The 16,561-nt window shown below is 39.9% G+C and overlaps 1 protein-coding gene across 4 annotated transcripts in view; it reads right to left on the bottom strand.

Moving 5' to 3' along the window:
- Positions 1-382: 382 nt before the first annotated feature.
- Positions 383-16,561, bottom strand: part of RABGEF1 (RAB guanine nucleotide exchange factor 1) — a 66,591-nt gene continuing 50,412 nt past the window's right edge. For all 4 annotated transcript variants that reach the window (XM_045819294.1, XM_045819296.1, XM_045819295.1 and 1 more), the window contains 4 exons: positions 15,455-15,587; positions 12,728-12,819; positions 6,871-7,127; positions 383-2,656 (listed from right to left, as the gene is read on the bottom strand). In XM_045819294.1, coding sequence (XP_045675250.1) covers positions 2,258-2,656; positions 6,871-7,127; positions 12,728-12,819; positions 15,455-15,587 — 881 coding nt within the window. In that variant the 3' untranslated portion in view covers positions 383-2,257. The remainder of the gene's footprint in view (positions 2,657-6,870; positions 7,128-12,727; positions 12,820-15,454; positions 15,588-16,561) is intronic.

The following is a 16,561-nucleotide window of genomic DNA, read 5'->3' as shown; positions in this document are numbered from 1 at the left end:
CAAAACCAAATTCAAGCCTTCTAGCTCAAGTTTATGTCCTCAACCACCAGGCTATAACAGCTCTCTATTAGATACAATAATGTACATTTTCCTAAGATGAAGAACCAAAATCTGGAAGAGGAATGGATCATGAAACTTTATTGATAAGGACTTCTGTTCCAAAGATTTATTGTAATCATATTTATAGTACATAAAATATCAATACTTTCTGGATAAGAAAACAGAAACTCTGGCCGTAGTACTAATGCTAACTTACTTAAGAGAAGTTTAAGCCTCTACCTAGGCAAGAGTCCATACCTGAAGTATTCAACCAATATAAATATATGCAAAAAAGTCAATTCAACAAATTGCTTTAAAGATATGTAAGAAACCAAAAGACAGCTTTAGTGGGAGACAGATATGCACATTTTATTTAACAAACATAATATACAATGATTGAAAGAACTATTTATTCCCAGGAGAATTAAGAATGTGCATATCTGGATTAGCACCTAGAAAGTACATAGGAAAAAAAAAAGGGGGAAAGCTCTCTATGAAAATCAATTGGGCCCATGTTTCTAAGAGCAGACTCTGTGAACGAATTCTCATTGGTATTTGATAGTAACTCATTCCATTCTATTTGAACTTGGTAATCAGCTGACTCAGTGAACTACTTCATGTCTTCAGTGCTTTATGACAATGGATGTGTCAACTTCATGGATTTTATATGTAAATTTAAGGATAAAAAGCCTTACGCTTACCTTAGCTTTATTCCAAAGTGACTGCACTACGAATTTGTGGTACATGATTAGCAAGGTATATTGGGAAAGCAAAGGAAACTTTCTTTGCGTGACACGACCTTGTTCAAGATTGATGCCCTGAGAATGATGCCGTTTCACAGGCACACTGATGATGTGCAGAAATCACTGATGGGAAGGAGGATCATAAACGGCATATTCAGGTTATGAGAGGCTGCATTAGAATTAGAAGAAGTTCCACACTGACAGTGGCTGTAAAGCCTCACTGAAACGGTATCGGTTAACATTATACTGTGCATTCAATGCAGTATTCTTTGGTTCCGTCATATTAACTGCCAGGAGTACTCTCTTGCTTACAAAAGAGATCAGTGGTTAATTGAGCTCCCCCACCTGCCCCACCGGGTAACAATGTCTGAAGATGATTTTTCACTACCATGGGGGATACTCCTAGCATCTAGTGGATATGGAGACTAGAGATGTTGCTAAACATCCCATAATTCACAGGGCAGCCCCCACAACAAAAACCCTTCAGGCCCCAAATGTCAACAGTACTGAGACTCAGGAACCCCAAAAGAGGTTTATATGACATGTGTCTGGCTTGTCCACAAAGTCAGAAGTCTACTATGGAAGTGAAAGGTACCCCCTGCACTTTAGCTCTCACCAGCAGGGCCCCACTCATACCTCTGCCCTTTGACCCTGAGCAAGCTCAATAAATATTTGCTGAATGCAGAGAGGAAAGAAGTATGAGAAGCATGGATCAAAGCCTTCAATTGACTATACTGAGCAGCGATTTTATATGACTTAAGTTATCCCGAACCCCAATAGTGTCATAGTCTCTGGCTATATAGGACCTCAAAGTCAGGGTTACCATATCGTTAAAGATGGAGTCAACACTTTAAGGAGAGTATGTCTACACGCTTCAACATTCACTTTAGTGGGCAAACCAAATACAATGGTGTTAAAGGCGAACATTCAATCTACTATTTTAAACAACAAAGACAATGAACACATGAAATGCCATGCACAGCACACACCATTCCTTTTCTTTACATATTTACAATTTTATATACTTACTTATCAATATATCTTCTATCTTTACAATTATAAAATTATTTCAACTTACAGAGTAGTGGTACCATTGAATTCCCTTAAACATACATTTTTGTAGCATTCATTTGTTTTACCCTTAAAGAGGCAATTATTTACCCCAGTCTACCCCACACTGACCACCATGAGGAAGCACAGAGGGAAACCATGGAAAAAACAGGTTTAGACAGAATCTTCACACAAGCCTTAAATGAATCTATTTCAGTAACTCAAATAAATAGTACTTTATTATTTACTAAGCTTCCCCTGCCAGGAAAACAAAACAAAACAAAAACAATCCTTACAAACTGTACCTTTAAAAATTCTCTGACATTTATAAACAATTAAGTTATATTCTATAACTTGGTCAGTGGACTGTAGTAAGGGCTAGCTACAATTTAGGTTCAAATAAATACTATCCATGTGCATTTTTATCATCCTGCATAAACCTGAGGTTGCAACGGTGGAGGAAGTTTATCATTTTCAACATTTTCAGAGTCAATAGCTGCTAAAGACTGATTTGGGGGCTTAATTTCAAGTGGACATTTCTCAACAATGTCTTGAACCTTTTTTGCAATTCCATCCGTCCAATCTATTAGATCTTTTTCAAGTTTCTTGGCTTCATTCATAATCCTTTCCTGTCGTTCATTCAACTGAGACAGGAGATCCAAGTTCTTATACATTTGCTTGACACCTAAACAAGCATCAGGAGACCAATTCTCAGACTCTTGCTTTCTGGGAGAAGTCTGGCCAGACATGTATCTATCAAAATCTTCCTGACTTAAATTCAAAGACTGGGCATCTAATTTCTCAATGAAAGCCACAGCGCAGCACTACAAAAAAAAAAAAAGAGAATGTTATTTATTATAGTCATATAAGGAAAGCTACAAACATTTAAACAGATTTTTAAAAATCCTCTTACTATGGAAAATTTCAAACTGAAGCAAAAGTAGACAAAATAGTCTAATGAACTCCATGGACTTTAGTTTTAAAAACTACCAACTCATAGCCAATCACATTTCCTTTCTGGTCTCATGTGAAACAATACATTTCTTCCTTAAAAAGAAAATCTAATTGCTAACACCCATTGAACTCAACTGTCGGGAATTTAGTTCTCTGCTTAGGTTGTTCAAAGGTGCTAAGGTCTTGAACAGAGTGAAGTATTTGAGGAGGCACCTTCGGCATTTGTTCTACACTGGCTGCTACAGAGCTTCCTGCAGACAAAAACTAAACAATTCCTTGAAGCCAGAGACGCTCTGCTTCCCTGCCACGTTGCGGGGCAAAGGAACCACTGTTGCAGCTAGGAGGAGCTCCAAGGCCAAGTACTGAAGGGGGGGGGGCCCACTCTATAAAACCATTCCCGTTTTTTAAAAGTTTATTTATTTACCTAATTGTTTTTTATTATTGATTACAGTTGGCATACATGATTATACCACAGAAGTAATGCCTGCTTCAGTGTGGTTGGTAGAGTAATACTATGGGTGTAATAATTTATAGTTTTAATTTGAACATTTCACCTAAAATGTCATATGGTGGGCTTGACTGTGATATTGTTATGTTACAGAATCATGTGCTTATGATTTTGTAATAAAGGATTTTGTAATTAAAGGGGGGTAGTTATTTGTTTCGGACCCTGTATTAGCTTCAGTATACACCCAGTAATTAGACATTACATACCTATATAAGTGATTATCCTGATAAATCTCACACCCATCTGACACCATACACAGTTATTAGACTATTACTGACTATATGCCCTATGCTGTACTTTATACTTGTGACAGTTCTCTAACTGCCAATGTGCACTTCTGAACCCCTCAACCTTTTCACCCATCCCCCAACCGCCTCCCATTTGACAACCATCAAAATGTTTACTGTATCTATGATTCTGTTTCTGTTTCACTTGTTCACTTATTTTGTTTTTTAGATTCAATTGTTGACAAATATGTATTTATTGCTATTTTATTGTTCATACTTTTTATCTTCTTCTTCTTAAAGAAGACCCTTTAACATTTTATATAATACTGGTTATAAGGGTGCTCAATGAACTTAATGAAGACCTCAACAACATGAAAAAGGATCAATCAGAAATGAAGGATACACTAATTGAAATAAAGATCATTTACAGGGAATCAACAGTAGAATGGATGGAGCTGAGAATCAAATCAGTGACTTTGAACATAAGGAAGCAAAAAACACCCAATCAGAGCAGCAATAAAAAAAAAGAATACACACCATTACCTTCTGAGGTCTTGCCAGCCCACGGTGCCTACTTGGGCAGGGGCCAGACACTGGGTGTGTCCCCAGGGACCACTGTGGCACACAGATCACCAGTCCTCAAAGAGCTATTGTAATCACATGGTCAAAAGAACAAGTTTTGAAACAAGACAGTCCGAGTTGTTACCTCTGTCACTTGGTAGCCAAGAGCTGTGGGACGCTAGGAAAATTACCTAAGCTCTGTGAGATTTCCATATGAGGAAAATGGGAGAAATCCCACCCAGATTTATTCTGAGAATTAAACACCATAACACATGTAGTATGCTTCATTCATAAGCAATGAATAAGTGGCAACAATTATTATTACAGAAATACGAGGACAAGCAGTCAGTGAAAAAGGTATCTGCCAGTTATACCTTCTTATACTGATTAAACCTTTCTATAAGAAGCACGTACCATTTTCACATTTAAAACAAGTTATTTTCACAAGAAAAATGTGCACTATAAACAGGGAAATAGGCAGGTGAGAAACTCATTCACAGGATCCCACATTATTACTCATAAAAAAGCAAATCATCTCTTTAAGAAATATTCAGCAAATCTATTATAATTGATTCATCTGATGAGAATGTGTCCATCTGACCCTTCTGAATGGGTTCCAACTGTGTCTGTGGACTCACTGAAGCCCATTACCTGGAGAGAGGAGGAATCTAAGACAACCCTAACACTCTTGGTTTGGGTGAATGAATATATAACACTGCCACTAGTGGAAAGAGTGCACAGTTGACCCTTGAACAATGTAGGGTTAGGGGCACCAACCACCATGAAGTAAAAAATCCATGTATAACTTTTGAGTACCCCCAAACTTAACTACTAATAGCCTGCTGTTGACTAGATGCCTTACCCATAACATAAACAGTCGATTAACACATACGTTGTATGTTATATATATATAGCATGTACTATATTCACACAATAAAGTAAATTAGAGAAAAAATTGTATTAAGAAAATTGTAAGGAAGAGAAAATTCAGTTACAATATTTATTGCAAAAATCTGCATGTAAGTAGACCCATGCATTTCAAACCCACATTGTTCAAGGATCAACTGTATATAGAAAAGAAAAAAACCATCTGATGGGGAAGCAGTTTCAGTTTTGAACAAATTAAATCTGAGAAACAACAAGTAGCTGGAAGTGGAACTCAGTGCAAGGTCAAAACAGGTGACACAACCCTGTGGGTCATTGCTATATAGGTGACCAGCAGAGCTGTGACCAGAGAAGACAGCCTAGGCAGAGAGATGCACAGGGAACAGAACCCCTGGGAGCAACACAACTCAAGAGGAAGCAGAGGACACAAAGCCCACAGAGAGACAAGAAGGGGTGGCACTATGGAAGCCAAGGGACCTAAATTCAAGAGCAACGGAGCCATCAAGAACGTTAAAGTGAGATGAAGACTGAGAGTTCCACATGGGGTTTGGCAACTGGCAGATTTTGTACTTTTGCCAAAGCAGTTTCATGGGAGAAAGGAGAATAGAAGCTGACTGAGTCGGGCAAAAACAGGAGGAAGAGAGACAGTGCAAACATAGTAAAAGCTGTAGGTCAGGGGCCCACCGGGAAGCTGCAGAGTGTAAGTGAACCAGTAACCTCCAGTTTCAACAACAAGGGCTCCCCCAAACATCTCCTGATCTTGCTTCATTTCCTCCTACTACCTTGTCTCTCCAGGCTTCTCAGGATTTCCAGATTGTCTAATCCTCTCTAGATAACAGCTGAGTCCAAAAGGCTCTTTTCTAGTAATCAAGTGTATATTTTACTTATGTTAAGAAATAAGAGTGCTCCAAATAATGGTGCAAGCATCCATTTGGAAAAAGCATTCCTAAGTCCCTCCGCCTGCAAACCACACTCCCCAGGTGCGGGTGGCGGGGCACAATGGCTGAGGGTGATGAGTAACAAGAGCAGGCCCAGGTTTTAAGGGACCTGAAGCTCATATGCTTTTGGAAACCCACTTAAAAGGGAAAAAGAAGACAAACAAAATTAGGCACAAAAGTGAATACATATTTAGGATGTACAGATAAATCACAACAAATTTCTGGAGACTTGGAGATTCGAGTACCTGTCTTTTTAGACAATGTACCAGAAGCAATTCTGTACACCCCCCAGCTTCCTCTCCCATCACCCTGAACAACGTCCAGTACAGGACACAAACACATGAGGTGTTTGAGGCTCAAATTCATTGGCTTGAAGGTAAATCTAGTCTAAGCAAACATGCAGTGTAGCGGTCAGCAAAGAGAAGTATTTGGCCTTATAATTTAGATATATATATATATATATTTTACTATTGCCTTGTCTAGAATCAATTAGTACTGTAGCAAAACAATAGTTGAAAATAATTTCACACCCACTAAACTGGCCTTTTAAAAATATCTAAATATCTCAGTATTTACTTCTAGGAGGTACCTTGTAGAAATAAATGTTAAATCTTTTAATAAAATGAATCAAAGTTCAGGATCTGACTTATTCATGGTTGAAACAACCCACTTAGTTTATTGGCTCTGACACCCAGGGCCCTGCAGAGCGATGGCCAACAGCAGCAGAGTCCCTCCGTGTGGCTGTCATGTTTCCCGTAAGAGTGCCATGGTCTCTGGTCAAGTGCTGGGAGGTGGGGTGTCTGCACGGCCTGGTCACATGTGCTCTGTGACACCAAGCAAGCACCTGCAGTTATGCTGACTCCGCAACTCAGGAGTGTTAACCTGTCATGGCCTGTGAGTGACCCATCATATCCCTAAAATAATTACCTTCATGATCCTTCTACACAACACCAAAAAATACTTACCAGATTGGTGAAATAGTAGCCATCCTCCCCAGTCATCAATCGGCTTGGGTTGCAGAAGCGGGTGATATACTGAATATTAGATTGAAGGCGCGGGGGGTTACCCTTCAGCACAATGTAGATGAGAGTGGGTAGGAAGTCATCGGCTGAGGCCGGCTCATTCTTGGTGATCTTGATGGCGTTGAAGATGTGCTTGCTGCACTTGGTGATGCAGGCCAGCTTATCTCTAGGCACACGCTTCGAATCCATTTCAATAATATCTATAAAACAGAAAAGACACTGCTTCCAATGAGAAAATAATTACGCAAAAGATGCATTAGAAAAACCACTTTTTCCTATTAAGTTGCAGGGGTAACCTTGCTAAGCCCCCTCCACCAGTTAATGTAGTGCATAAAAAACTCAGATCGCAAAAACAGTACATACCAGCTCAAAGAACTCATGACCATGAGTCAAACTACTTATAAGTTCCATAGAGAAATAAAGAATCTCTTTACTGCTTCTTAATACACTGTAAAACTCAGTTTAGAAATCCTCAATTTGCACACTGATTTTTAGCAATGTGGCTACTATACAAGTCATCTTTGTACTGGATATAAAAATACAGCTGCTGAATGAAACCCATCACACCTCTGTGGCCAATCCTTACAGCATGGAAATCTCCACTAGCAGAGAGGATAAAGCAAGGGTATAAATTTAGTCTGATAAACATTTTATTTACCAGAAAAAAATTATTTCACTGCTCTTCACTGCCACTAAGTCCAACTGCTGGGCCCTCACATGTACACATTACTGTCACAAGGACCAGGAGGTGGTGAGGAAAAGCTGGGTACAAGCTCAGTGCCAGAACAATGAAAGCAAGGGGGAGGGAATGTGCCTTTGGAGGCACATTTATGCTTGCCACCTGGAATATGGTCAAAGAAAATAGCTGGGGCAGCTGAACTTGACAGCAATTCTTGCCATGAGCAGGAATAAATGTTTCTGATTTAGGTGATAGGGTGGTATGGGTCAGTTCCTATCCCTGAGGTAAGGTACCCGAGGACCCTTACAGGACCACCAGCTACATGTGAGGGACAGAAACAGTGGGCAGTGCAGAAACCTTATTTTAACTCACTAAGGCTTTTACTCCCTCTACTATTTTGTGAATTATATAATCTTCACTTATTTTATTATTTAGTTCCTTTAATTTTTTATTTCTGGATTGTAATTATTGTTACTATGTCTCAGTCTATTTTTCTTTTTTTTTTAAATTTTATTTATTTATTTTTAGAGAGGGAAGGGAGGGAGATAGAGATAGAGATAGAGAGAGAGAGAGAGAGAGAAACAACAATGTGCGGTTGCTGGGGGCCATGGCCTGCAACCCAGGCATGTACCCTGGCTGGGAATCGAACCTGCAACACTTTGGTTCGCAGCCTATTTTTCTTTTTTTAAAATGTATTTTATTATGCTATTACAGACGTCCCATTTTTTTCTCCCCTTTATTCCACTTTACCCTGTACCGCCCCACCTACAAACATTCCCATCCCCTTGGTTCATGTCCATGGGTCGTACAAATAACTTCTTTCGCTTCTCCATTTCCTATACTACTTTTAACCTCCCCCCATCTATTTTGCATCTACCATTTATGCTTCTTATTCCATGTACCTTTTCCCCCATTCCCCCTCCCCAACTGATATCCCTCCACGTGATCTCCATTTCTGTGATTCCCTTCCTGTTCTAATTGTTTACTTTGTTTTTGTTTTTTTAGGTTCACTTGTCGATAGGTGTGAGTTTGTTGTCATTTTAATGTTCCTAGTTTTGATCTTTTTTTTCTTAGATAATTCCTTTTAAGATTTCATATAATAAGGGTTTGGTGATGATGAATTCCTTTAACTTGACCTTATCTGGGAAGCTCTTTATCTGCCCTTCCATTCTAAATGATAGCTTTGCTGGACGGAGTAATCTTGGATGTAGGTCCTTGCTTTTTCAAGACTTCAAATACTTCTTTCTACCCCTTCCTGCCTGCAAGGTTTCTTTTGAGAAGTCAGCTGCTAGTGTTATAGGAACTCCTTTGTAGGCAACTATCTCCTTTTCTGGTGTTGCTTTTAAGATTCTCTCCTTATCTTTAATCTTGGCTAGTGTAATTATGATGTACCTTGGTGTGTGCTTCCTTGGGACTCTAAGATTCCTGGACTCCTGGAAGTCTATTACCTTTGCCAGATTGGGGAAGTTCTCCATGATTTTTTCAAATAAGTTTTCAATTTCTTGCTCTCCTCTCCCTATTCTCCTTCTGGCACCCCTATGATTCAGACGTTGTAATGTTTAAAGTTGTCCCAGAGGTTCCTAAGCCTCTCTTCATTTTTTTTGAATTTTTGTTTCTTTATTCTGTTTTGGTTGAATGTTTATTTCTTCCTTCTGCTCCAGATCAATGATCTGAGTCTCGGTTTCCTTCCCTTCACTACTGGTTCCCCGTACATTTTTATTTCACTTTGCATAGCCTTCATTTTTTCCTCTATTTTGTGACCATACTAAACCATTTCTGTGAGCATCCTGATTACCAGTGTTTTGCACTCTGAATGTGATATGTTGGCTATCTCTTCCTCACTTAGTGCTCTTTTTGGAGCTTTGATCTGTTCTTTCATTTGAGCCATATTTTTTTTTTTGTCTTGGCACAGCCGTTATGTAGTAAGAGGTGGAGCCTTAGGTATTTGCCAGAGCAGGGCAACATGCATCACTGCGCTGTGGCTCTGTACATTGGGGAGGGGTCTGAGGGGAACAATGCCGCTTGCTCTGCCCTCAGTCAGCTTTCAGTCACTTCCCCTGCTATCCACAAGCAAATTGGGCCCTTCTGGTGCTGATTCCTGGTTTGGTGGGCTTGTGTACATTCTAGGTCCCTGTGGCTCTCCAACAAATTCTCCTGTGAATCTGGGAGTATCTTCTGCCTCTGCAACCCCCACAGATTTTTTCAGTCAGACGTTTTGAGGCTTTATTTCCCTGTGTTAGAAGCCTGGGTTGTGCAGTCTGTCTGGCTGCCCCGTTGTTTCTCCCAGTTTATCTGCACACAAATGTGGGAATGCCTGGTCCTCCAGCTACCGCCTTGCCACACGTCCTCTCCACCTGCTGCTGTCCATCTCTGCGCCTCCTACCAGTCTGCATGAATGTTTCTTCTTTAACTCTTTGGTTGTTGACTTCCATGCAGTTTGATTTTCTGGCAGTTGTGGTTATTTTTTGTTTTTAAATTTGTTGCTGCCCTTCTTTTTGGTTGTGCAAGGAGGCAGAGTGTATCTACCTACACCGCCATCTCGGCCAGTATTTTTCTTTTTCTATTTAGAAGTTACTACAAAAAAGATACTGGGGAAGATTTTATTTTTACCATTTTTTTCCACTTTCATCTACCCTACTTAGCCTTTTATTGTTGATTTTAATTCAACAATAAAATCATGATGTTTACTGTCTATTTTAAACATTTTCTTGTTTATGTTTTAAAGTAAATAAACAATAAATTATTTTTTTATCTGTATGTATGTGTAGCTTCCACTGCCAAGGGCCAGGGCCAGGAGTACAGAGAGGAAGAGATCAGAAGGGGAAAAATCCCCCAAATCCAAGGAATTTCCCTGAGACTCTTTCTCCTGCAGCAACTCTTCCACTTCCTTCCTAAATATCCTTCAGCCTGAAAGGAACTTTCCTGTTGCAACTCTTTTGGACCCACACAGCCCGGCATGCACTTCCACAATCTGCACTGACCTGAAGTCTAACCTGGGAGATACGAGAAGAAAAACAAAACAGGAAACTCACCATTAATTTATCTTCTATTAAAGATCTCCCTCCCCAATCTGCCTGCTACTACCGGGTTTGCTTTTCAGAGTTCTCAGACAATTGTTTTGTCTGCTGGCCAAGGATTTTACTTGTAATGAGTAGGAATGATCAGGTTGAGTGTGGCTGCTCTATCTTAGCAGATATCCAGACTTATTTTTAATGGAGTTTTGAAACAAAGTAACCTGTGCTTCTAGGTTATGTTTTCTCAGCCTGGGCACTGCTGACATTTGGGGGTGGAAAGCTCTAGCTGTAGGGCTGTCCTGTGCACTGCAGGATGTTTAGCAGGCTTCTGGCCTCCGCCCTCTAGACGCCAGTGTCCACTAAAACGGAAAGGCCTCATGCAGTGTTTGTAAACCAAACTGACAGTGCAGATTAGCAGCACAAGGGACAACTTGGAGATATTTAACTGGTTTCTCCATATTTAAGACAGTTACTTTTATTACAAAAGATGGTTATTATAGACTGTCCTCTCTAAATACTCCTGTGCTTAGGCTGACAATTTTTAATTAGGAAGAAAGTGATCATATAACCTTTGGTCCTCACAGAGGCAGAGTATTTCTGCACCTGGATTGGCAAAATATCAAATCCAAAAAATGAGAAAAAGTGAAAAGGTTTTTACAATTTTGTGGCTACATTTTTACTATTAAAACGATCTCTTGAAACTCCATGTCCACTGCCTTGAGAGAAAAGTTTTACCTTTCAAATTCTATTAACAAACTGCTTATGTATTGAAATCCTCTTTCTTAGTCCTGTTTTTAAGTAAACAACAGTTGGGTACTTGTAGTTTCTGGTTTTGCAAGGTCTGTCTGTCCTGTGGCTTTTCAGAAAAGGGTTCTCAACATAAATTCCTGCAGAGTATTTACACATAAACCAGTTGGTCCTGAACTTGATAAAAGAGTAAAAGGTCGACATCCGGGGTTTGAGAGGTTGTCACCTTCAATCTCTTATAATGTTCCCTGAGCAAAAAGTAGGGGTGGGGGTGGGCCTTGATCCAAAGAACTCAATTCATTGACCGTATGACACAACCTGGCAGAAGAAGCTTTGAACAACAAAGATGACATTATTTAGGTATGCCAATTAGACTGTACATGGGAAATTTAAGGCAGTAATTCATTTAATAACAGGAGTTGAAATGCAAAAATATACAAAGAGAAGCAGAATCTGAGAAAGCGGAAAAAAATCACATTAACAGCAGATAACCCAGTGTCCAGAGAGGCCGTGGAGCTATTTCAGTGAATCCTGTCTTGCCTTCAACCCCAACAGTATTGTAAGCAAATCCCCATTTCTTCCTGTTACTTGAGTGACTCTGAGTCTTATAATGAAATTAACCTACTTAATAGCCTGCCTCCAATACTGCTACTATCAGCTGGCCCACTTCCCTTCCCAGCAGAATTTCATTAACAATCTCTACCTAAATGAGTGAGTCTTTCCAACTCTTCTTAATGGAGAAGAAGTTGGCCAGGGTTAGATGTCTTCTCCATTAGGAGTTCTTTTTGTTTCTTTCTTGCTTTTGTTTTTTAAGTGTTTGTGTTGCACTTCTGCTGGATTATTCCTATGAATAAGAAAAACCTTATTAGGTGCCTGGATCTGTCCAGAAGGACAGAGCCACATCAATTTAGGGCACTTCATATATTTCCTGAACATACCAGAAAAATAACTCAAAGCTCATCTCTGACTAAAAACCAATTAGAGGCAACCGATCTGGCTTGGGGATTACCTTGCCTCACCAATTCCCTCCCTCTCTCCAACCTTATTTTGAATATGTAAATGCAACTGAGTTTTAAGAAATTTACCAGAGTTATATTTGATCTTACTTTAGTTCAATATCCAAGGAACAAGAGATCTGTGTCATAAAAAATGAAGAAAAAAAGTAGCTTATCTGTTAATCAGAATGCTTTAAATTCATAAAAATCTTGCAAATCACTTTCACCACATTCCAATATATCTTTGGTAGTCAGTATTTCAGAAATACTTTACTATCTTTTTGCTCTCTGAAATAAGTATGGGTTTATAAAACATAATGTTAAAGGGAAAAACATCCAAATACAATGTTCTCAGTTTCACTGACCTGTAATTGCTTTCACCACCATATCAGACACTTCAGGAATTTCTTCATTAACAGGGACACAAAGCATCTGAGGTGTAACCCAGTGAAGGGCTCTGCAGAGAGAAGGACAGTAAAAAAGACTTCGTAGAATGGACTGTGGTCATTTATCTTGTCATTTCTTTCAGTTATGGGAAAATAAGGGACACTGACTAATCAGACAATCCTAGGCTCAAGCATATCACCCCTGCACATATTAGGAGCTCAGAGGACGTGCCAAAGTAACGAGAATCCTAAAATGAGGCTTCTCTTCTGTACTCATCACTAGAAAAGCATAAGGCAGTTTTACGGGTTATACTAAGTCTGAAAAGCCCTCCATATTTGAGAATGAAGATTTGAGAAGAACTTGCTGTTAGGTAGGAGCTAGGAATAAGTGGCCCAAGGGGAAATAAAGGCAGGGCCCTCGCCATTACAATCTAACAAAGGAGGAGGCTAGAAGCAGTAGGAAAATGTGTCTCATCAATTAACTCAGTAGTCCTGAGCTCGGGTTGGTAAGATTGCCAGGTGTCCCAAGCATTGCAAGCAAAATAGCACAGGAGGAGAAGAGAGTCCTTGAGACTGCTGAGAAAAGGGGCTTCTGGAACAATCTTTCTAAGATTGCCAGGTGTTCTGAACATCACAAGTAGGAGCTGCACAGGAGGAAGAGTGGGGCCTGTGCTGGGAAACGGGGCCTCTGCAATGATTTCACTAAGATAAAGGAGCTTTACTGAGAAAGAAAGCCTTTGTAGCCGTGCATTATTCCCACAGGGAAGAAGTGGGGGAGCCTAGAAACCAGCTGAGGTACATAACCCCTGAGCCCCAACAGCTGGCATGCTTAGATAGCTAAGTACCCACGTGCAGCCTCAGGTCAAATGTATGGGCAAACTTGTTAACAAACTTACTAAAAGACTCACTAACAAATTTATGGGTGCCCGCCTGCAGATTTGTGCTCGCCTGTGTTTCATAAACAAACTTGCTATCTCGTTTCCACCATATATGTTTGTGTATAGTTTGAACTATTCTCTTGAAGCAAGACAAGAATGGAGGCAGCAGGAGAAGGCCTCTTGACTCGGGTGTCTCTCTCCCCATCCTAACACTGTTGCTCCCCGTCCTTGTTGTCCACCACCATTACTGTCCCTTCAGGCTCTGCCCTCAACTTCTGAAGCCTACCACAGCTTGTGTAACAGGCCAACAAGCATGTGTCACCTCATTTTGCATCACTGATCACATCGTTAATTCATTCCTGAGATTCTGCTGCCTATGCTCACCATGTGGTTACTGCTCGCAGCCTGCGTCTCAGCCCAAAGCCCATCTAGTTACGTCTGTTGTATCTTCCATCTTCCCCAGATCACCTTCTCCCTTCTAGTGTGACACCAGAGAGTACTGCCAATCGCCAGCCCCATTGTCTGGAAACCCCATGTGAAATTCGTGGGCCCCTCTCCTTGGGAAACACCTCCTCATGCTCAGCCTTTGTGTGGTTCCCAAATCCAATTGTCTATTTTTAAGTGCTTCACTGCCACTGGAATGCAGAGCACTGAGGCTCACCCCACTGGCAGTGAAAGATTGGGCATTCTGCAAACTACCGTCAACCCAGTGCTGGTGGAAAGATGTGACTGGAGGAATGGCTGAACAATGAGCACCCCTGGTAGAGATGAGGAAAAGTGACCCCCAGTGCCTTGATGTGGATATTTACAGCTTCCTGCCTGACAAGATAGGTAGTACAATGAAATGGGAGAATAATGAAATTCCCTCCTTAGAAAATTTGGAGTTTTTAAGCAATCTGAAACATCAAAAGTGATTCTTACCTAAAGCTGCTTGGAGTCAGATGGATAAGCAGGATGGTGATTTGAGCTCTTTCCTCCTATCGATGCCCCATATTCCTTTTCTCTCTGACACCACAAAGCAGCTTACATGCTAAGAATGGAGGGCACCCTGGCTGTTACTTGCTTTCAAAGTCTGAAATTCAAGTGCCCTGTTTTCCTAGAATGTGTTCTCCCAAGAGGTGGCAGTAAATACAGTAATAAGTTAAGTCCTTCCTGATTCAGTTTCACTTTCCAAAGTTTCAGTTACCCATGGTGAACTGTGATCCAAGAAAACTAAATGGAAAATTCCAGAAATAATTCACAAGTTTTAAACTGCTGTTCTGAGTAGTGTGATGAAACCTCGAACTGCTCCATCCGAGGTGTGAATCGTCCCTTTGTCCATTGTACCCACACTGTGTGCTCTGCCCACCCATTAGTCACTGAGTGTGGTCACTATGCAGGTGTGCCGGTGATCAGATTGACTGTTACAGCATCGCAGTGCTTGTGTTCAAGTCACCCTTATTTTACTTAATAATGGCCTCAGTGCCCAAGAGCAGTGATGCTGGCAATTCGGAAATGCCTAAGAGAAGCCATAAAGCTCTTCCTTTAAGTGAAAAGGTGGAAGTTCTCAACTTAGTAAAATATATTGGGACAGAGAAAAACCCCATTCACCTAACTTTTATTATAGTACATTGTTATAATTGTTATTTTATTAGTTATCCTTATTAATCTCTTATGGTACCTAATTTATATATTAAACTTTACCATAGGTGTAGGTGTACAGGAAGAAAACGTATATATAGAGTTTGGAACTATCTGCAGCTTCAGGCATCACTTGGGGTCTCAGAACAAATCCCTGCACAGAAGCGGGGATGACTTTACAACAAGACAAAGCCAAACAATCAACTACCTGATCCTCTTTTGAATGGCGAGGTCTTTCTTCTCATCATCAGTAGTTTCTGGACAGAACACGTACTTGTAGAGACGAGTCATGATGTACTTTTCAATCTGATCCATTATCTTCTCAACTCTTTCTGGAGACACTGAAATATCCACATGAATATAAAAGCTCAAGATGAGGATGAACATTTAAAATTAACTTTAAAATTATGAAATTAAAATTATTATTTTCATAGTACTTTCTATATAGAAGAAAACTACTGTGCTAAAAATTTATTAAGCACACCTCAAAAGACAAGTATTGTATAAGATGTCACTTTAAAAAATACCTTTAAAAAATTACCTTACCTTTAAGACTCCCTTTTACAGAATCCCCACTTCTACTTACCTGGTTTGGCAGGACCTGACAGGTGACAGGTCTTCTAACACCTAAGTGAGAAGGCCTCAGCACGGGTCACTCTCTATTGTTTGTGGTTTGACCAAAAAGCCTGTTATGTTTTTCTTTGTAAAATGAAAGACACGTTTTTAATTTTCACCAGTCACTTTATTAATTTGGATATTTTCAGTATATCGGATAACTCCCATCCACTATTGGCTTCTAGTGGGTACAGGTCAGGGGTCCTGCTAAACATCTTCCAATGCATAAGACAGCCCCACAGCAAAGAATTATTTGGCCAAAATGTCAGCAGTACCAAGAAACTTTGCAAACTACTTTTGACATGTTCAGTCAGTCACAGCACCTTCTCCAATACACTGCACAAATCTTTTTTAGCATTTAAAGTTGTGTTTTTGCCTTTCTTGAAATAAAGTATAATAAACGGAAAATGCTGCGTATCTTCTTTCATCTTCAATATTAAAAAAAAATGGCTGCACATAGATTTACCAATTTCGATGTTTTATTTTAAATGCACACTGATATGACAGCCATCACAATAGAATCTAACAAAATTGTTTCAAATGACGTTAAAGACAACTAAGCACTATTAGAGCCATCATACAGAAAAAATGTAACAGACTCTTTGGACAGCCCAATACATTAGAAAAACACTTGAAATTCCCAGGACTGATAAATGCTGGCAAGACTCGCCCTTTACTATAAAACCTTAGAGATCTCTTC

The sequence above is a fragment of the Phyllostomus hastatus genome, unplaced genomic scaffold, assembly GCF_019186645.2.
Source record: "Phyllostomus hastatus isolate PE091 unplaced genomic scaffold, TTU_PhHast_1.1 phas_scaffold_385, whole genome shotgun sequence".
Taxonomy (NCBI): domain Eukaryota; kingdom Metazoa; phylum Chordata; class Mammalia; order Chiroptera; family Phyllostomidae; genus Phyllostomus; species Phyllostomus hastatus.
Note: the sequence above shows the minus strand (reverse complement) of the source record. Positions and strands in the feature narration are given on the sequence as shown.